General features: G+C 41.7%; 2 protein-coding genes across 4 annotated transcripts in view; one reads left to right on the top strand and one right to left on the bottom strand.

Moving 5' to 3' along the window:
* The window catches only part of LOC121519952 (la-related protein 4B-like), a 74,388-nt gene extending 58,995 nt beyond the window's left edge, over positions 1 to 15,393 (top strand). For all 3 annotated transcript variants that reach the window (XM_041803079.1, XM_041803080.1, XM_041803081.1), the window contains one exon: positions 1,926 to 15,393. In XM_041803079.1, coding sequence (XP_041659013.1) covers positions 1,926 to 2,264 — 339 coding nt within the window. In that variant the 3' untranslated portion in view covers positions 2,265 to 15,393. The remainder of the gene's footprint in view (positions 1 to 1,925) is intronic.
* A 3,468-nt stretch (positions 15,394 to 18,861) lies between these two features.
* Positions 18,862 to 21,642, bottom strand: LOC121519955 (E3 ubiquitin/ISG15 ligase TRIM25-like). The gene has a single exon (XM_041803084.1). The coding sequence runs from the start codon at positions 21,474 to 21,476 to the stop codon at positions 20,097 to 20,099; it is 1,380 nt and encodes a 459-aa protein (XP_041659018.1). The 5' UTR covers positions 21,477 to 21,642; the 3' UTR covers positions 18,862 to 20,096.
* Between the last annotated feature and the right edge of the window lie 557 nt (positions 21,643 to 22,199).

Below are 22,199 nucleotides of genomic sequence, written 5' to 3' on the forward strand. Positions count from 1 at the left end.
AACTCATTTACACCTAAGGCCACCTAAAAATTCTCTTCTAAACCTAAGTAATGGTCACAAAACAACATCCTGCAACCTAAGTGCAAAGAATACATTGTTTGCTGAAATCTCTTGTTAGCCGTGGTCTCAGATAGTCATGAAGTAAAACAAGCAGAAGCTTATCCCCCGGCTTTCATCGTTATTAGAAGTCATGAAATTAGTTTAATTTTTAAAATCATCTTCAACACATGCAGAAGGTTAAAGAGAAATTTCAGTATTTTTGAAGTTCGGCCGTATGAGATAGGTGGCAGTAGTAGTAGCATTAGCCTTCAGTGATTTCAGTGAGCATTTCTCCTCTAAGAAGATTTTCTGGTTGTACTGGCCAGGAAGTTAGGCTATGCAGCGTAACAGATGGGTCCAGTTTCACCACAGAATCAAGAAAGGTTTTGGTAAAAATAGGCCACAAAACAATGCTGGTGCGATTTGCCGGGGGGAATTTTTCCCTTCTGCTACTGATAACCCCCCTCCATGATAAATTTTCACCCCACGGGAAGATAGGTTTGTACCTGCCTCTGCTCCAGCTGTCTATAACTCTGTTACAGTGGTGATCTAATGTCAACATTCACTGTATGACTTCGACATTTATGACATCAGACCAAAACTCCAGATTTTTTAGCGTACTACTGTCTGATAGTTGCGCCCTAATTCTCACACCGACAAGTAAAATCAGGAAGGACCAGGTGCCAATCCAGGATTACAACTTTTTTCGCACCTACTAATAACAAAAGTTTGGCCCTTTCCCCTTCTTATAGACAAATAAATTCTAGATAAAAAAAATAAAATCCTGGAGATGTTCAAAACATTTAGCCCATCACAGAGTCAGTCTGTAACGTATTCATTGTCGCAAATCATGCTGTTCTCCCCACCAAATCCAAAACATATGATTGTGTTTATTCAGAAGTTTTTTCTTTAACTTCTATGCAGGAAAATTCTCTCCGTGATGATCAGCAGGAATTGTTTGTTTTTTTTTGTTTGTTGTGGAAAGAGAGGGCGAGAGAGGTAATGTGAAAAGAACAGTATGCAGTGCTGTCATTCAAAAGTTTGATTTTTGCTTTAAAATGATGTAAAGTCAATCAGATCAGACAGTGTAGACAGATCGAGGAGGGCTCAAAACTCTACGTCATCAGCTTTAGACGCGCCCTCAAACATGTAGCTGGGTTGTGGTGGAAAAGCGAACACCCCTGACGTGCTGGGCTGCCGTGCCGAGTCAAAGCAAGTTGAGCCGAGCCACACAATGTAATGGAAAAGCCCCACTAGTTAACACTAGAAACAGAACTGTCGTTGTGCTCTCAGTCATTGAGCTTCTCTGTCCCCTTCGCTCATCACTTCTCTATATCTGAAGAGTTTTTTTTAATCAACCCAGCAGTACACCACTGTTTTCTTTAACTGCAGGATTATGACCTAATGATGGAGAAAAGATGTTAGAAAGTGGTAGCACCAGCCTTGACCATGTCCCAAGAAATTATAGCAAGTTCTGTATAGTGAAGCTGCTGCTGCAATACGCAATGAATGGGAGTGAAAGTCTTGTGCACAGTGGGTCATGACACTGCATGTCTCAGCATTTTATTCGGGTACACTGGTCACACTGGTGCGCAAGATGCAGCCAACTTTTTAGATGAGAAATAGGTACTAAAAGTACATCTTAAACTCTGAAATGTGCAGTGTTTCATTTAAACAGAGCTCTGATTCAACCAGTTTAAGAGTCCTTTAAATGGTTTAATGCCGTATTTATGATGTAGAGCAGTAGCATCACTCTGCTGTGTTTGCATTAGCAGCTCAAAGAGGAAAGGAGTTGATGATAAATGTGTCAAAGCAATGGAAGATCACTAAACAGGTGCTGTGCAGATTATTTTATGACTCAGTTGTCGATCATGTTTTCCTTCCAGGAGTTGAGGAAGCCCTCCTACGCTGAGATCTGCCAGCGGGTGAAGGATGCCCCGACATTACAGCAGCCACTCACCCCCAAGGAAGCCAAGCCAGCCTGCTCCACGCCCGCAGGCGAGGAGCGGAAGTGCCCTGACGCCTCCGCCTCTGCAGGGGAGGCAAAGGCCAGAGAGACATACCCCCCCTCCTCCTCCAAAGCCGGCTCTGCGGCCATCGCCCCGGGCAGACCCTCAAGAGAGGCCCGAAGGCCAGCCGGGCGGTGGGCCTCACCGCCGCCACCACACCCAGGGAAAACCCCAAGCAAAGATCCCCACCACACCCCGCCCAAATCTCCGCAGTAGGGCGACCTCTCCTATAGCCACGCTCCGCAGATGCGTTTAAAAAAGGAAATAAAGTCAGGGCTACTCAATACTTGGATCCCAGAATCAGCAGTCACAAACGAGCATTGAGGACGCCTTCTTCTCTGGATCAGGGCTTGCAGACAAAAAGCACTTTACTGTGCATGTAGAGCACCGTTTCATTCTTTTATTCTATTTATTTGCTTTTTTATTTTCTGTTTTACTTATTTTCTCTTTTTCGCATTACGTAGTTGTGTCAGCCTGTGAGTTGGCACAGACAACACTGAAATTTATTCATTCTGTCCAAATGGCCTTGTGGGATTAAATTAGTCGAGTGTTTGTGTGCACAGCAGCAGCAGCAGCAGGGCATTGTCTGAAGCCCCCCCCCCCCAGTGGATGATGGGAAGGAGCGGGTAAAACAGACTCCACTTTTGTTGGCTCTCATAGTGAGGGGTTTGTCTGCATATTAAGTGGCACTCAGTACGTTTACATGCAGTCAGAAAAAGTCGACTTACTGTGTTAGTTTGCTGACATCATCCTAAAGTCGGACTTAAATAATGTGGTTTGAGAGTGATAGATTTTTGCATGTTTACACCTCAGTTGAAGCCAAAATAAGGCAAGCATAGCTGCAGTGGCTCCATAAGCCAGAGCAGCATTGTGCAGAGTATTAGCACCTAAAATAGAGCATAAAGAATGCACAAAGTGTACAAAACTGTTTAACCAGTTAGCTGCTTGCTGTCTTTTTAGCAAATTTAACTGGAAGGTGATCCTGTCATAACCAGCTGAAAGGGGTCATTACAGCATACTTCCATCAATAGTCCAGTTAAACAAACTCTAACCGTAGCTTGTCTTTACTGTGCATGTAAACGTACTGACTGCTGTGCAGCTTTATGTAGCCTAATTAAGGGTCATAATGTGTTTCTAATTCATCTTCACATCCATATGCAAGATCTCACAGCCAGATCTCATCAGAAGACTTGGATCATTTGGTTTACATCATCTCAAAGATTGTTTTTGTACAGAACATGACTTTTTGCTTGGCATTGTTTTTCTACTATCATCGCTGAGGCTGTCGTTTTCTTCCTCTGATCATTTTCTCTTTAAAGAGTCAAACTCTGCTGTTAGCTAACCTGATAGCTGTAGTGTATAGCCTGTTTCTGAGGGCTCATGGGAGATTTAAGTGTCTGACAGGTGGCTATGTGGATGACCACAAGCAAAACTTGTGCTTCAGGACTTTTTGGGCATGGAGGCGCTTGATGATGGCGGGTAGGCGCCAGTACATTTGAAGTTTCTAGAAGTCAGTTTAAGAGGAGTTCTGCTATTTTTAAATCTTGGCCCTGTTTTTGCATATTATGTTTACATGAAAACAGATTTTTGTTTCCAGACAAATCCGATGCTTAGATGATGTTTTCATAACTACCGTGCACATGGATGTGCAAAAATGGCTAAACGCGCCGTCAGGCCAGTAGTCAGTGGTGTGACTTTGTAATGGAAGAACACATGCATGCTCACATACGCTTCCTTCCATGGTGGTGAGGTTTAATCAAACAAAAACAGCTAATGCACAAACATTTGAATCAACAGACAGTGAGGGAGTGCTGCTGCTCAGATTGATGTTAAACTATAAAGAGTAGATTTGAAGAAAATTTCAACTGGGAAGGGGCAGCACAAATGAAACTCAAAAGTCCACCATGGTTTTTGTACGTGGCCTATTGCACGTGGCTAGTGACTGGAACCGAAGAAAGCATGTGCAGAAAATCTTTGTTTCTAGAGAGGTCTCTTTATCACTAGTTTACATGACAATGAAAATAATGGCATTTTTTTAAAAACTGTGCACTCTGAAACCTGTTTCCAAGAGTGTTCAGGCATCCAAAACATTGTTCTGTAAATGTACAGCTAAAACACAACAGAGGGTGGATGAAATCATTGTCTAACAATAGCCGTAGATGCCAAATATGTAAATACAGGGCCTTGATTTTAAAATACCTGAGTCATCCTTTGTACAGTAAGCTTTTTCCTTCCAATAGCACACACTTGAAGTGCTGTGTGAGGATGTTTACTGAGTCATGGTGACAAAATCTTCTTGGCATTGCATTTTTGGGAAAAAGCAGAGCATGCTTTAAAGCTCTGGTGCTCTCCTTTTTTATGTTTAAAAACTGTGGAGTTAAACCATCAGCAGGCACATGCTGTCAAAGGACGATGCAAACTTAAAATCCACTTGTGACGACAAGACAGCTGCTTCTCACCGAAAGCAGTTTGGAGGTGAGGAAACACAGCTGAGCTGTTAATAAAAAAAGAGGACTGTAACACTAGATATCACTGACATGCAGGCTTTATGATGCATATTTAAGCTGAATATCAGCCGAGGTAAATGGACTCTTTCAAGGATGAGACAGGATATGACAAATTCAGCGTGGAGTTATGGTGAGAAAAGCAGGCAGTGGGACATTTCCAGTTGAAACCTTTCAAACAGTGGCATGTTTCTAGGTCTTTATTCTGATTGTGGTGCTCGACGTTGAATCCTGGAAACTACAGTGCATCTTATACTGTATTTAAGGTGTCTCTGTTTGCATCTAGAGGACTTTGCACTGTTTCATAGACTTGGATGGTTAATGTCTAACATCCTATCTAGGGAGAGTGATCTAATTTGGGTTTTGTATTTTTGTAAATCAGTAACGCTTGAGCTTATTGATACTGCCCTCGAGCCTTGTGCATCCTGCAGTGTGGTGTTAGATCTTTAGTCAGGCCACATTATTTTATTTAAATCACTACGGCACAAAAAATTCTCCTGCAAAGATCTTCAATACAGTGTAATTGCCAGCCAAATAATTCAGATTAAATTGAAATGCAGCATCATCGACTATCAGCATGAAACTCACCTAGTCTGCTTCTGCTGCAGGTCAGTCATCCCTTTCTACTCAAAGCAAGATCCCCCAAATTCCCCCCCAAAATGTTGAAATAAGTGTCAGAGTAGGAAGGTAACAGCTACTCGGCTACATAAACAAGTTACATCATGATGTGTTCAAGGCTGACTCAGTAAAAATGACTATTGGGTAAAGGAAAATAACATGACATCATGAGTTGTTCAAATGCAACTCCCAGAAAAGGCGGCTAGATTTGGTAGTACTCTTAATAATGTTCATTTATATATATATTAATAGCTGTAGTGATTAAATTAACTGGCCACATTAGGAGATGACAGACACAAGGATATTTTTAAACCATTTCCAACATTTTAATCCTCTAAATGCAGACACTAGTTTAGTGGCTCTCAACTGGTGGGTCTGGTCAAAAAGTATATGAAGCACCTTCTAAATTATACCGGATTTTTTTTTTTGTGAATTTACTGGAAATCTTTGAGGAATTCTTCCTGTAAACATTTATTGGAAATGTAAAGTGTTTCCCCTAAAAGGTTTATTGAATTTCCCTCAATTTTGGCAGGTTAGAAACTTCTATTAATATTCCCTGGGACTCTGCCTATATATCCAAAGAAATTTCAAAAGGAACTAGAAACTTTTTAGAATTTTTAACAGAAAGCATGAGGGAATATTTGGGAACCTTGCTGGAAATTTAGTAATATTGTAGTGGAATGTGTCCCAGAAACTTTCATGGCTCCTCTGTGATTCTTTTCTGTGAACTCTGGGGTTTTTTTTGTCAACCTCTTCTTTTTCTTATGTTGGAAAATAGAAATCAGCCATTTGGGTAGTGATTTTTCAGTAAGGGGTTGGTAATGGTACCTGAGGCTAGACCAGTTGAGAGCTACTGCACCAGATGATCTCACAGAAACTTGCGTGATCAAATATGACTTCAGAGGAAAAACAAACACGGAGGATGGTGGAAATCCTCAGCTGGCTGTCTTGGCATGTGTCATAATTGCAGTAAAAATAAATAAACAAGGGGGGTAATCCTGGGTGATACTAAGGTATAGTTGCAGTACGCAACATCGGTCGGTGACTCTACCCAGTCAGCTTGCCCTTAGAGGTCATTAAGGATATTAGGTCAGTGGCAGTCCAGCCTAAAACAGTTAACGCCAAAGTTTTAATGTTATGATTTGAGGTCAGGGAGTCCCAAATGCAACCCGCAAACCTGTAAACACAAACATGAGCATGATTTGGACAAGTAATCCTTTGCAAGGAGCCCTAAACCCGGACACACCCCCATAAATGTTGACAGGGAAAAATCTGGCCTAAAATCAGTCTAAAAGTCATATTGATCAGTTCTAAAACAGTCTAGAGCTGAAAATTAATCATATTGACACCACAAACATAAATATTACTTGGACAAATTGGCGTTTACAAGATTGGGATTGGGATACTTCCCAATGATTATTAAAGGGCCTAAAATTGTTCCAAAATTCATCTAGAGCAGCGATTGTCAGCTGGTCCTGCATCAGGACCCATAGTCAACAATTTTATGAAAAATCGCAAAGAAAATTTCGTCCATTTTCAATCACAGTTAAATGTTTGTAATGAAATATCAGCCAGCGTGGACTTTGGATGGAACAACAGATCCGACACGACAAAGAGACAAAGACATGTCCTTCAAAATAAAAGCGCATTGTAGATGTTTGTTTGCTTTTCCTGACAGACATCATGACCCAAATTTCTGATCTCTGTCAATCACTCTGATTTGTTCAATAAAATATGTTGCTGTTTGTTGTGACAGAACAAAGAGCCTGAAGAAAATAAGACATATAATACGATTAATAAAAAAATTAAAAAACCTTGAAAGTATTACTCAAGATTCCTGAAAGTTTCTGGGGAAATATCCAAGATAAAATGCATCAAACTTTTTGGAAAATCACCCCAAAATTCCCTAGCATTTCCTTGGAAAATTCCCCCCAAAATAACCCTAAAGTTCCTTAACCTTTTAGGGAAAATCACCTTAGTTTTCTTTAAAATCATAGAGAAAATCTTTGAGTTTGGGTAAATTCATTCTAAAAATTCTTGAATTATTCAGGGGTAGAAATATGTTATTTCCTTTGTTGTCAAAAGTTTAAACAATGGTAGACCCTTAACAAACTTGCAACCCACTGTGGGGTCCCAGCCCACCAGCTTAGAACCACTGGTCTAGCCAGCATAAGGCTAACAATCTCATTAAAGCTGACAACCCCATCCCTAATCCCAGCTGAAACATAAGAAGATGTTATGAAGATCTCTGTGGACCAGCCTGCTCATGTCGTCTGCCTCAACGTTGCCTGTTGGATTCGCTGTGTGGTTAGACGGATGTCAACAGAACATTCTAGTTCTTGTTCTGTTTTCAGAGCTGGTTAAATAGTTTTATTTTACTACTGAAGGATCAGCGCTCTTCCAGGCATGCTGTGGTGTTGGATTTTGGCCTTTTTGGTTCTGTATTAACGATGATTGTCGATGAGAGTGTAAAAAGTGCTGAGTATGGAAAGTGAGAAGGTTGAATAGATGTAGAATATTCTTACTGAAACTAAATGAGCAGTAAATGATGAGTGGAATTTTTTTGAAATGTAGTTCGATATGTTGGGAGTGTGAACAAGGTTTAGTCTGGCGTCCCGTTTCGGGGCTCGTGTGTTGAACCAAGTGTCCTTGAAACAAAGCATTAAGAGGCAGATGAGAGCGGTGGGTGTGCAGCAGGAGTGCAGTCGTGTCGAATCCATCTTTGGGGTGAAGATGCTAAGCCTCTTATTTTCCTTGTTGCCGAGTCTTCAACATCAACTCAGCTTTTTTTTTTTTTTTTTTTTTTGAATGTTTTCTGTCCTCATGCTCCTGTCTTGGTTCCTTCTAGTTTGCATACTTTGATTCATCCAGTTTAAACTGGTTTTAGGGGGAAAAAAAATGCATGATGATGGCCCGCAGCACACAGCCGTCTTACTGCTTCACTTCTCTTTCATGAGGAGGAATTGTGCCTGATAGATGTTAAATTTAAAGCACAGATAAAACATCCACCTCACATCTTCTGTTCACTTTTAAGGCTCATTTTTGTTCCCTTAAAAATAGATCTGTATGTTTCAAGAAATAACCACCCTTCCCCATATATGCACTATCATCTGTAATGTGGGGGTGGAGGTTAAAGTTCCACTAGAGGGCGTAGTTTCACACGGATCTCCACTTCTTCACTGCTGCGCCGTCTGATCTCTACTCAGCTTTCTGTCTGTGTTCCAAAGCTAACATCATATATGAGAGAGAAGCAGCTGTGGAAAAAAGGGCCAACACAGATGTTTCAAAGAGTAGTTCAGCTGGTACTGATAGCGATGTTTTTGACTAGACTTCTTTTTAATTAACACTTCCACAGTGCCAACATTATCACTCCTGTTTGACCATGAAAACAGATCAGAATTAGTTGTGAAAATGTCTTCTCAATTCAGCCGTTAAATCTGCTAGATGTCAACATTAATCTGATTGGACAGCTGTATTTTTCGCCAGTGGTTTTTCCAACAAGGCCGATATTGTCATGAACGCTTTATACTATCTCTACAGACACAATTGACAAACAGAGTAGTTAAGTTTTGAATGGATTTGAGATGTTTTGGCTGCAAATTTCCTGCAGTGTTCCTTGGCACGTTCATGCAGTGTTGCTGTGACTTGTCTTATTGATAAGAACAATCCATGTAGATACCCAAATGCCGCAAGTCCCACCCCTTTATCTTAACTTTCAAATCATCTAAAATACATGAGTGAATGTCTGGAGAATCTGTGTACAGGCAGGCGGACTACAGCTCCTGGAACACAGCACTGGACCCATGTCTGACCACATCACTCTGCTCTAGCTGATGTCCAAAGACACAGAGCTTGTCTTTTACACTCCTTAGTCATTTGAGGATAACAACATGCCACAAATGATTGCTTTTTTGGGCAAAACAGTAGTGTTTAATTGCATTCTTAAGGCTGTTTTCTAATCCACCACCATTCAGTCTCTGGGCATGTGGTCACTCTGGAGAGCAGGAAGTGACGTTAGACCGCTGTAATGTATCAGCTGATTGTATACAGGTGTGGTTGCGACCCCTGCTGTCCGCAGCTTCTTGAGGACAGTATCCAGATGTTAGGCAGCATATATGTACCACTCATCTTGGTGTCACAGTACTGTTTCTTTATCTCAATGGCCTCCTTGATCCATCAGTGGTGCTTGTTGCTCTCTGAATGAATGACCTTTACATTCCTCAGCCCATGATGTGATGGAAAAGGCCAGGGTTATTAGTTTTAACAGTAACAAGTGTCGCTGATAGATCAGGAAACAACTACTGGACTTTGAACCAGGATGGAAGGGCTTATATGTTGCTCCACACCAGAGATGCTGTCCTCAGGAAGCTGCCGGACAGCAGGGAGAGCAGACAGAATGCCTAAACCTGTATATAAACTCCTGCTAAGACATGTCACAGCAACAACATGGGACTGTTCTGTGGCAGACTGCAGGAAGGTAGCAGTAAAGACATGTAAAGTGGGCTTTAAATGGGCTGCAGATGGCCTGGCAGTTAGGTTGCAGCTCGGGTTCAAGTTCAGCATGCAGCTCCTTTTCTCTCTAATATCTCTGTTTCAGACTTTAAGTCCTGTCTCTGCAGTTAAGACATTAAACACCCGCACATGAATCTTTGAGGGGAAAAAGCATGAAGAAAGGGTCAGTATCAGTTGATTCAAATGCTAAACAGAGACATTGTTGCATCCCTTATTATGTATCTATAGTTCCTAACAACTTGCAATGTATTCTGCAATATTTCCTCTGTGTTACTGTTTTCCGAAGTATTTTTCTTCTTTGTGTTGAGCTTGTCTGACTTAGACGCTACTCAACACAGCACCTGGTGGTATTGCAGCACTAGGCCTGGATTTGTAAGAATATGCAGAAATACAGATGAAATGAAGGCCGAGGAAGGACCGAAAGCTCTGTCGGTATCTTACACATATTAAAAGTAGAGCATAAATGAGCCTTAAGTCTACAGGAACTTGTAAAAACCTTGTAACCACAAAAAATCTGGCTTTACTGGACTGATTGCAGCATCATCAAGGCAGGGCAGCAATTCTTGGGGAACCTGAGAAGCATGTGAAGATTTTAGTAGTAAGAATTCACACTTACAGAGGGAATTAATCATTATATCCAAGCTTTGGTTTGGACGTCTGTCTTCTGTAGCAGCCACTTTGGCAGACCAAGCCAAGTCTTGGATTTTTAAACGTATTCCTGTGCTGGAGAAGAGGCTGGAACGATTTGCTACGAGGTTTCTAATGTGCATTTTCTTCCACGTGCGTCGGCTGTGTGCTCGAGCTAATCTTTCAAAGTTTTCACCTCAGATGCAAAAGAAAAACAAACTGTACTATAACACAATACAAGATGTGGGACTTCATGTCTCGCCAAAGTCTTCCTGCAACCAGATGCATTCTGGGTAATCCCACTAAGAGAAAACAGGAGGCCATGTGGAGAAGGGAATGCTTCATTTTCAGGCCTGCTCAGAGCTGCTTTTGATTTGGATGCTAAATCTTCAGTTGCTAAAATATCTATCTTTATAATTTTTTGGATTTATGTTGAAGGACAGAGATGCACTTGGATGGGTCATTATTATTATTTTTGTTCTGCTTTTTTTTCTCATTCGTGGGAATGCAAAAAGAGAAAAACATGAACCATATCCACTTATTTATAAACCAATGCTGTTTATTCCATTGGATATATCTTTAAGTTTTCATTTTTGGGAGAGGAAACGAGTAGAGATGCATCGCGGTCTCTATGTACACGCAAAATGTAAAAAAAAAAAAAATTTCCATCCAGTGTTTGAGAAACTTGAATTTTATTTAAACTTGAAAAATGACTTTGCCTTAACTTTTATACAAGACAAGCATAGAGTTTATTTCTTTTGAAAAAGAAAAAAAATCCCCAAAATGTTCAAGAAGAGCGACACGTGGGATATATTTAGTCGTACCAGACGTCACAAGTCTTACTGAGAGAGAGAGAGAGAGAGAGAGAGTACAAATCGTGCAGCGTTTTCTTTCTTTCCTGTTTTTTGTAAAATGTACGAAGAAGAATCGTTTTGATTGTTCCTTTTGTTTCTTGTTTAATAGTTTCAGGTCGGGGGAAATTATAAACCTTGTAAATGCAAAACTAGTCAATACTGTATTAAATTTGTGCACTTTGAAGTGTGTGCTTTGCTTGTACAGTTGTAAATACTCAGAAGAATATAAGAGGTACCTTAAAATGATTATTAAAATATATTGATCTCGTTGAATTATTAATGTCGCTATCGAGCTGGATGTTGGATATAAAAAAAACTAAATGTTGTGCTTTTTGGAAATATTTTTGTTTAACTTTTTTTATTTTTAGTTTGGGTGTGCTGAGCTTGAATTCTGCTGCTCTTTGCAGGGTGGGCAGGTTGTCTGATTGTACATTTTTTTCTTTTTATTTGTGGTCTTTCATTCCATTTACCTGTGTGGTTGGCAGCACCTGGGTGTACAGGTGTGACCCAAGCCCCTCCCCCCGTTTACTGTGCACTAATTGGAAAGCGCCTGTGGTACTGACGAGCATCTTCATCACTAGGGATGCACCCAGACCCGCTTTTTTCCCCCAGACCAAGTTCAAGTACTTACATTTGGGTACTCACTGATATCAAATCCAGGTTTGAACACTTAATAACACCACTGCATCTCTGATAATTGTTTAGAGCTTGTTTTATTTTCATCAGATGTTCCTTTTGATGATTGATCAGTGCACTGTTTGCGGTCTGCTCTGCTTTTGTCATCCTTATTTATGTTTAAACATTAATAATGAGACGCTGACATGCTGTAAAATGACATATAGTGTGGTATTGGCTTTGTGTCATGAGTACCAGTACTTGGGCTTGGTATTGGCCCCCATACTGATGCTGATATTGGTGTCGGTTCATCCCTATTTATTACAAAGCTACAAGTCCACCAGCATCCTCTTTAAAGCTCTGGCTTCTTTATTCTGTCATCTACTGCTGGAAAGAATATTGTTTAAAGAGTAATGAAACCCCAGAGTTTCAGCTGAGGTGCGTCTACCTGAGCCTTAAACAATAATAAATGCTCATAAGGAAGGCTCAATTTGGCATAATATTGAACTGCTTTTTAAGAAAAACATGGTTTATTTGCAATATTGGTGAAAAGCACTACATTACCCACAATCCTTGCATGCAGAAGCACGATCTCTGATTGGCTGATCCCACCTTTACACACACAGTCTGTCCGGTTGTGCCTCTACTTGTGATTTAAACTGTTGTTTTTCAATATAGGACAGTTTAAATGGGGAAATTACAATTTTATTCACAAACTCAGTCAACAGCACTACATTACCCACAATCCTAGTGTGTCAGAGTGACGTCCCTAAATGGTAGATCCCACCATTAAGCACCAAACTGACTTGCACTATCCAATCCTGTCTCTATTAGTAAAATTAACAACCGTTTCCAACAAAAGACAGTTCAAATGGGGGGAAAGAGATTTCATACACAAACTTAGTCAACAGCACTACATTACCCACAATCCTAGAGTGTCACGGTACCGTTTAGTTGGCTGATCCCACCTTTGAGTACCAGACTTCCTTGCATGATCCAATCCTGTCTCTACTAGTAAAATTAACAACTGTTGCCAACAAAAGACAGTTCAAATGGGGAAAAAGAGATTTTATCCACAATCTTAGTCAACAGCACTACATTACCCACAATCCTAGTGTGTCAGAGTGACGTCCCTAAATGGTAGATCCCACCATTAAGCACCAAACTGACTTGCACTATCCAATCCTGTCTCTATTAGTAAAATTAACAACCGTTTCCAACAAAAGACAGTTCAAATGGGGGGAAAGAGATTTCATACACAAACTTAGTCAACAGCACTAGCACCAGCTCTGATTGGCTGATCCCACTTTGAAGAACCAAATTTCCTTGCCTCTATCAGTAAAGTTAAAAACCTTTATCAACAAAAGACTGTTCAACTAGAGAATTAAGATTTTATTCATGTAAAATGTAAAACAACTTTTCACTGTTTCCTTTGCCGTAGTTAAATTCCTGTCTTGATAAAACTCACCTCTCTTTCAAAATAAAGCCTATCCCGGATGCTATGGGGTGAGAGGTGGGGTACACCCTGGACTGGTCGCCAGCCAATTGCAGGGCTGACATATAGGGAAAGACAACTGGGCACGCTCACACTCTCAGCCAACTTTTAGTCACCAATAAACCTAATGAGCATGTCTTTGGTGGTGGGAGGAAACCAGAGTACCCAGGGAGAACCCATGCAGACTCCAAACAGAAAGGCCCTGACTGGGTAGCGAACCAGGAACCTTCTTGCAGCCAACAACATCATAATCTTTTAATGCACAGAGTAGATGATTCATCCAGATGGTGATGTTACAAGTAGTAGAAATTCCACTGACATGAGATCTCACAGAAACACGTGACGTCTAAACAAAAAGAAAAGCATGGAGAATTGAAGTTCTCGTGTTTGCTCTGTTTTGCAGCAGCAGGACAGGGAAGAGTCAATCATAAATAAGTCCAGAAATGGAACAATGATTAGAAGCTAAAGAGTAAATTCTGCAGGACTTTAGCTCTCAGTATTATGTCCATAAACTGCGCCTTTCAAAGCCTGCTTAAGACGGACGCCTGGTGGACGCACTAGCTTTGCCTTCTTTAAAACCTGCTGTGCTTCATGGCAATCTGATATTTGACTCCTGTACTGAAGATGGCACAAAAAAGCACATTTGAAGCACATTTCAGAGGGTTTTACAACTTAAACAGCAGCGACACTCGATGTGGGAGGAAATTTCATGTAGCCGCCTGCTCGATGACTGCAAATGTAAAGGCTTGTGGATTGTACGTTTTGGCACATTTCTTTAAAGACTTGATGGGAAATAAAGTGTCTTATTTGTTGTCATTGCAGCAGGTTGGGCTCAAACTTCCCCGTCAGCGCTCGGTGTTGTCATGTTTTCTGGTTTCTGTTCAATATTTTGTGTCTCAGCTTTCATCACTCCCCTGTCTAAGGAAGTAATGTCAGATTATTTTCTTTTATTTGTTTTTGGGGAGTTGGGGGCAGACGCAGAGGCTCAACTGGAATCCACGTTTCAGAGCGGGTGTTCCTGCACTGAGTCCAGTAACACAAAAACCATTTGATCACATGTGGACTGCATTTTAATGTTGCAAAGAAAACCAATACCTGTGCCATTATTCAGTTGTTTGTTTTGGTCTTTAGCGGGCGGTGTAACCTGTACATAGCTGAGCGCTTGCCATCTCGGCTTGTTTTTCTTTTACGATGTGATTTTTTTGTTTTTTAAAGTCCATCAGGAGAATCTTCAATGTGACACCACTGACTGTAGGAGCGGTTTATCGTGCATCGTAACTCTGCGGTCGATCCCTGCCGAGGTCGCGGCATGTTTCGACCTCTGAACATTTGAGACGCTGGCGACAAACTGGGCATCCCCGAACTGTGAATGTGTGCATGTGTGGAATAATTCAAACATACCACCCTGAAAAAACCCACGACTGATGCTAAGGTGACTCTTTACTGAAGCGCGGTACCTCAGACTGCACGGTATCGCGCAAGAAGGGATCTCCCGCGAGTTCTGCTCTGCACGCCTCTCCTGTATCATGAAACGCTTCTCCTGTGGCGTTTTGAGAAGCTCCTTTTTCTCACGGACTTCCACATGGAGCCTCATATCAGCCTGTCGGTCGCCTCAGCTCTCCATCTCCTTCCTGTTCACCCACTTTGACAGTGCCATTTTCTTTTGTTTTCCTCAAGGGTCATCTTAAATCGACCACCCTTGTGTTTTGTTTCAAAGCTAAAACAACGAATGCACACCAACTGACTGGAACAAGACTGGACGTCTTTATCAACTCACTGTGGTTTAACTCATTAACACTCGTACCGTGCTACGCTAACCGCTGTGGACAATCGATGACCCCGTGGTGTTGGGGTTGGGACAGAGAACTTTGCCTAACGACACCTTTAACACGTGGGATGGAGGTTGCGCTCAAGAGGGCTTCTTTTGTTTCTGTTTTCATCTTGATTTTTCAGTTTGTTTTTCTTTCTTTTGGTCTATTCTTCCATCGAGACTGGAATCAAGCGTACATGTCAGCTATAGATAATTTAAGTTACTCTGTGTCATGATGTAAAACTGTCTAATTTGGAGAAAAAAATGTAGCTTACTGAAAAATAAAGATTTAGGCACTGTTGAGAAGCCACCGCCTGTGTTTTTGAGCTTTTTCTGAGCATGCCTGTGTTAACATTTGTCTGTGTATGTAGTTTTTTCAAGATATACTTTCTCTCCAATCATTTATTCAAACTAATTTCTACAAGTGATTCTCTAAGCGCCAAATTTATTTTCATTCTCCTTGTCATGTGTAAGAATTAAGCTTTGTTAAAATTTACCGAGAAATGCTTACTTACAAATGAACAGTACTGTGTATTAGTTTTAGGCATGCAGGTCTAATAACCTGAAAACCTTCCAGCGACGGTGTTTTGGAAAGGGCAGAGCCTTTGAAAAAAACTCAGAGGGTGATTGGATGAAGGTTCTGTCACATTTTTACGGGCCAATCAGAGCAACAAAACATGATGTAGGTGGGCACCGCTACCGAAGGGTAAACTCTGTAGAGAACTGCATGACGCGAACCATGGCGTTTGTACTTTGTTCCTCTTTGTTGTCAAGTTCTGATAAAACTGGCGCTTTAGCAGCATCCGCGCTAATCTCTTCCACCATAATTACATCGGCCTCTTGTCACTGCTGGCTTACGTCACGACTCCTCCACGCCAAAAAGCACTGCCTCTTACTCCTGATTGGTCCTGTCACTTTCTAACCAGGCCCAAACGGTTCAGATGGGAGCTGTGCAAGATGGATTTGCCAATGAGAATCCATCTGCTTTGCAAGGTTAGGTTGCTAAGGATTCATCACAGGCCAATTCGTCACAACCTGGGGCAAAGTCAAGCTCGATGGCGTCCCTTTTGTCCAGGCCTTTTCACCCCTGGTAAAAGGGAGACCGCCAGTGCTTTTCAGGCTCTTGGCTCATCTACAGAACAACCAGGGGCTTGTGGCAACTCGACTACCTGTCCGAACAGTACCCTAAGTCAGTGGTTCCCAAGCTTTTCAGCCCACAGCCCCCAAAATGGCAGTGCCAGAGAATGGGGAGCCCCATTGTCCCTATGATTGTGTCTTAAATTGAACTCATTTTATGGATGTATTTTACCATGATAGAAAATTATTCCTTTTTTTTTATTTTTATTTTTTGAAAGACATTCCACAGCCCCCTTTTAGAGTCCCATGACCCCCTGGGGGGTCCACTCCACTTTGGAACCACGGCCCTAGGCCAGTGTTTCCCAACCTGGGGTCTGGGACCCCCACGTTTGTCAAGATTAGATTGGCATATATTAACTAAGATCATGGCAAAACTTTACTTACATAGTTTATACAAATGTCATTGGTATAATTAACATATAAACCTATTTTCTCCTGGTGTTGTCTGTGAAAGAAAAGAGATATAAATAGGGGGGCTCCAGGGAAAAAGGTTGGGAACCACTGCCCCAGGCCCTACTTAACTCACCACATCCACCCCTTAATCTGCTCTAGTTGTGGTCTATTTTTTTTCAACACATCTTTGTCCCATCCCCTGGAATTACGCAAGGACATCCAGAGCACTGCTGGGGTTGTGTCAATCCTCCTTCCTGGCCAATGGTGCCCTCAGGCAGCTGAAGGTCCTTGCACACCAGAGGTGGCTCTTTCATGCATTTCATTTGCACTAAATTATTTTTATTCGATCATGTAAGGGTCAATGCAAACCTTTCACACCAGCAATGTAATTTTCGCTGTGTGAAACTGTGGAAATGTTTTTTTTTTTTTTGGTTCTGTTTTTTATTTCAAAGTTGCGCTCCTGACAAGCACAACTTCTGACCAATCAAAACGCTAGTTGTTGCCTGAAAATCACAATGCACCCGATGCGAATAGAAAGGCGCCTTAGAATTTGTAGCTGAATTCTTCGCATTTCCGTGTCGTTCTTGATGTGCAAAGGCCTTTGACCACCACAGCTGTGCCCTGCTTCAGCCTCAATTTTTGGCCCAGAGATGCCTAAAAGTTCTGCACAGTATTGCATATGACCCAGGTAGAAAATAAAAGTTTCTCAGTTTATGTCTCAGCACATCAACTTCTCCATGTCTACATTCCTGCATGCATAGGTTTCTGCTGTGTGAACAGGTGTACCTAATAAAGTGGCCAGTGGGTGTATCTGGAGCAACATTTACTATCACCCAAGTTAAATTACACCCTGTCTATTTATTTATTTGGGTTAAATAAATAAATGAATGAATAAGTGATAAAACTGCAATAATAAATAAATGTTTTATATTTTACACAAGGCTCAAACCTCTGTGAAACTGGGGTTACAGGAAAATGTCATTTGTAAGTAGTTTAAATTCAGGTAAAATCAGGGATAGTCCTGTAAAAGTTTGTCTGAAGGAGCTTAAAGGAGACAACTGTGAAAAGATTACATTTTGTTAATCAAACATTTCTAGAAACGCATGGACATTTATTGAAAATCAAAACCAGTTTATGAAATGTAAAAATTATAAATAGAAAAATGATTTTGTGAAACAAATCTTTAGCGAAATGCTAAACAGAGGTATGTGGATTTTGTTAAATGTTTTCTGTCTGTCGTTAATGTTTCATGGCAAATTGATTTATAACTAAACAGTTAACCTCTAGGGCCACCGTACCTCTAAGCATCTTACCATTCTTGTGAGTGGAACGGTTTTAAAATATCAGAGATTTGGCTCGGTCAAAGGCTGGAGTGAGACACTGACATCTGAAGTGAGGAGCCTAAACCTTTCTATGGTTCTATCAGCTGAGTTTGGTGGGGCTTTATAGAGGATCTGGTGTTCAGACAGGTAAGAAGGCTGTTTTAGTTATCCAGGTGTAATCAAAATAAATAAAATCTTTCTGATGATAAATCCTGATTGGACCAGCTTTGATGTCTGCTGCCTTAAACTAACAGCAGCATGAGTCTTTAAAGGTTTGATGTGATACATCAGCTGACCAGCAGATGGCGGTGTTTGCTCAGATTAAACAACCTCTGCTGCAGAAAGCTGGTCAGGATTGGATTTAGAGCTCTCTTTCTACTTCTTTTGCACATTAAATAATAATATTTTATCTCTGTTAAGACAAAACCTTCTGATCTGTACATGAGTGAGGAAACGTGAAACTTCAACAGACAGGTCAACTTTACCGTCACATTTAAAACACAAAGTAGATTGATTAAAGAACAGGACCATAGCTACTATTTTGGAAAATAAAACACCAACATGTATAATACATGTCTTTAGACCTAGCTTTTATATAACAGTCATTAGTCCTGACAGGCACAAAGGAGGGTTTTTGGTCTAACTACCTCTCCCATGTGCTTCTCCCCAAGGTTATTATAGTTAACTATAACTAACTAAACTAAAATGTAAAATCATTTTAGTTAACTGAAACTAAATAAAAACTAAGCTTTACAAATAAAACACAAACGAACTAAAATTGTATTGTGTGCTTACAAAACCAACTGAAATGAAAAGAATTAGGGACAAAATCCTCTTAGTTTCAGTCTTTGATACTAGCATACTGACTGACATGAACACCCAAGCCTGGAGAAAGTAAAACTGCCTGATTTGATTGAAGACAACTTCACACAATGATAATTTTAGGTCTTGAGTTGTATGCCATCATTAAAATTAAATAATTACAGGGAAAAGTGAAGAGCCCTTGTGGATGTCGCCCCTGGCAGGTACTCCATATTGCAGACAAAACTAAAACTAACACTAAAACTGAGCATTTTTGCAAAATAAAAACTAAACGGAACTTTAAAAAACAGCAACAAAAAGTAGTTAAAACTAAACTGAAATTCAAAAGAAAAGGAAAAAAACTAAATAAAAATTAAACCTAATGAAAAATCCAAAACTGTTATAACCTCGCTTCTCTCCAACGGGCAAGATAGGAATGATGGATGCTTCCTGAGTCCTTGGTCACATGACATGACCTATGAATAGTTGGAGAAGCACAGTAGTCATTTTTAAAATTCATATAGACATTTCAGTGCAAAAATGCAACATGAAGCAGCTGTTTTAACAACTTATAGAGCAAGGAATCAAACACTGTAGAGTCGCTTTGGTTGACCATCCATAGATCCATCCATCTTCTTCTGCTTATCCGGGGACGGGTCATAGAGGTAGCAGGCTAAGTAATCCACCCAGGCATCCTTGCACTTTCCAGCTCCTTCTGGGGGATCCCGAAGCATTCCCAGACCAGACAGGATATGTAATCCCTCCAGCATGTCCAGGCGCCCAGGAGGCATCCTGATTAGATGCCTGAACCACCTAAATTGGCTCCTTTCAATGTGTAAGAGCAGTGCCTCTACTCCTAGCTCCCTGAAGTCCTCACCCCATCTCTAAGGCTGAGCCAAAGCCACCCTCAGGAGAAAACTCAGTTTGGCCGCTTGTATTCTTTTGTATTGTATTCTCATTCTTTCGGTCATTACCCAGAGTTCATGACCATAAGTGAGGGTCGGGAGGTAGATCGACTGGTAAATTGAGACCGTTGCCTCTCGGCCCAGCTCCCTCTTCACCACAACAGTCCAGCACAACACCCACAGTATTGTTGATGCTACACCAATCCGCCTGCCAATCTCACCCTTTTACCCTCACTCGTGAACAAGACCCTGAGATACTTGAACTCCTTCACTTGGAGCAGAGACTCACTCCACACCCCACCCAAGAGACAAGGGACTTCAGTTGATGTAGTTCTTATTTTTCTCCCAAAGACAGGCAATAAATTGTGACTAGACACTTTGTTGACCTTGATTTACAAAATATGAATGAAAAATCTTTAAGTGACAAAAGTACAAAAATATATATCCAAGTTTTTTCACTGAGTGTCCCATGAAGAATTAAGATTTAAAGCTTCTGTCGATTTGGGTTTACAGAACTCAGCAGTGGATCCAGAACACCAGAAATTAAACCCAAGTCCAGCATGCAGAGGCTGAGTGAACATGGTCTGGACTCTGTGGAGGAGAGTCATGGTATCGGAGATGCTGTAGAAGGCCAGAACACCTCCGCTGTGATCCAGGTAGACCCCTATCCTTGAAGATCTTGGACCAGAGACTGGAGTTTGGACGCTGTTGAACCAGAACTTATAACTGCTGTTGTCACAGTCTAACACCCAGGATCTGTCATTGTGTCCGAGTCTACATTCCCTCGTGCCCCCTGCTCTGCTGATACTCTTGTACGCCACTGCTACATAAATGCCGTCTCCTTTCAGCTTCACCTCCCAGTAACAGCGTCCAGTCAGACTTTCCGTACTCAGGACCTGAGCCCAGTTAGTGAAGCGGTCTGAGTGACTGTAATAAGACTGTTCTTTACTCATTAATTGTGCCTTCCTGTTCCCGTCAGATAACACCAGCCGTGCGTTCACTGTGTTTGGATCCAGTGTGATGTGACGTGAATACTTCAGGACCTCAGCTCTGGTCTCTGGCACTGGTTGTGACAGGAGAACATCTGCTTCAGTCACCGTCTGTGAGATTTTTGTCCAGTTCTCACTCAGGACGTCCTGTAGTTTGTCTCTGAGGTCTGTCACAGCTGCTGTCGTGCTTTTGAAGAGAGTCAGAGGACGGAGAGTGAAGCTGGATGAGTCCAAAGACTCTCTGTGACAGCGAGAGTGATCCTTTGTGTTTGAGAGCTTCTCCAGCTCAGCATCTCTCCTCCTCAGCTCAGTGATCTCCTCCTCCAGCTTCTCCTGAAGCTCTTTAACTCGCCTCACGTTGGCTTCCTGCTGAGCTCTGAACTGCTTCTTCACATCAGAGCATCTCCTCTTTATAAGGCAGATCATCTCAGAGAAGATCTTCTCACAGTGGTCCACCGCTTCATCAGCGGAGCGACTGACAGCCTCCACCTCCTGCTGAAGCATCGTCACCTCTTTCTCTCTGTCCTGGATTCTCTGCTGGATGTTTTGTCGGCTCACCTCGCGGTCTCCCTGCGTCTGTGGATCAGCTTGGAGTCCAGTCTTCTTCAGCTCCTCCACTAAAACAGCTAACATGGTGTTTTTCCCCAGCACAGGCCTCGGTGTGAAGGTCTGTCTGCACTGAGGACAGCTGTAGGTTTTCTTCCTCTTCTCCTCATCCCAGTGAGCTTTGATACAGCTCATACAGTAGCTGTGCCCACAGGGAACAGTCACCGGATCCTTTAGGAGTTCCAGACAGATCGGACAACAGATCACTTCCTGGTTCAGCTGAACTCCTCTCTGCGCCATCTCTCCTGTCAGTAACAACCGTTTAAGTTTTACTTCCTCAGAACTAAAAATGGTTTCACCTCTGATCCACAAAACATGTGTTAGTGCTGTGAATGTCGGCTCCTGTTGGGCACAGCCTTCTTCAAACTGCAGATCTGAAGAGGAGGGGAGAGGGAGGGCAGCTGTCTGAGAGCAGAGAGGAGGGTTTACAGCTCTGATCTGTTCCAGGAAGAGGAGTGCTTTCAGAGAGCCACTCCTCCTTATGACTCGTCACACCAGTGCTCATTCTCTTTTACAAAACACTGCTTATATCAGATATTAGGAGATAAAACTGGTGCAGTCTTTGTTTTTAATAAGGTGACAATCTTGTAACTGTAGATCAGCTTTTCCCTGACTGAAGTGTGCTGGAACCCGCTTCAAACCAGGAAATCTGGGGTCCAGCACAAGCCTCATCCAACCATAAAACAAAGCTCACAGTCTAACCAAAATCAACATGCCCACAGTGAGGATCTTGAAGTCTCTTTATTCAAGCTGTGCACAAAATCTCACACAACACAGGATCGTAGGAGAGGAGCTCCTCAAACAGAGATGCGTCAGTATTCAAGCGTCACACTCTCAGCATACGCCATGCTTGCCTATCAAAACATAAAGCATGGGAGAGACTCTTAGTTGAAACTTCCCCTTCTTATCTTCAACACCACCTGACTGAGTCAAAATATCAATTTCTCCATCAGCTTTCATGTG

This window comes from Cheilinus undulatus, linkage group 13 (genome assembly GCF_018320785.1).
Source record: "Cheilinus undulatus linkage group 13, ASM1832078v1, whole genome shotgun sequence".
Classification (NCBI taxonomy): domain Eukaryota; kingdom Metazoa; phylum Chordata; class Actinopteri; order Labriformes; family Labridae; genus Cheilinus; species Cheilinus undulatus.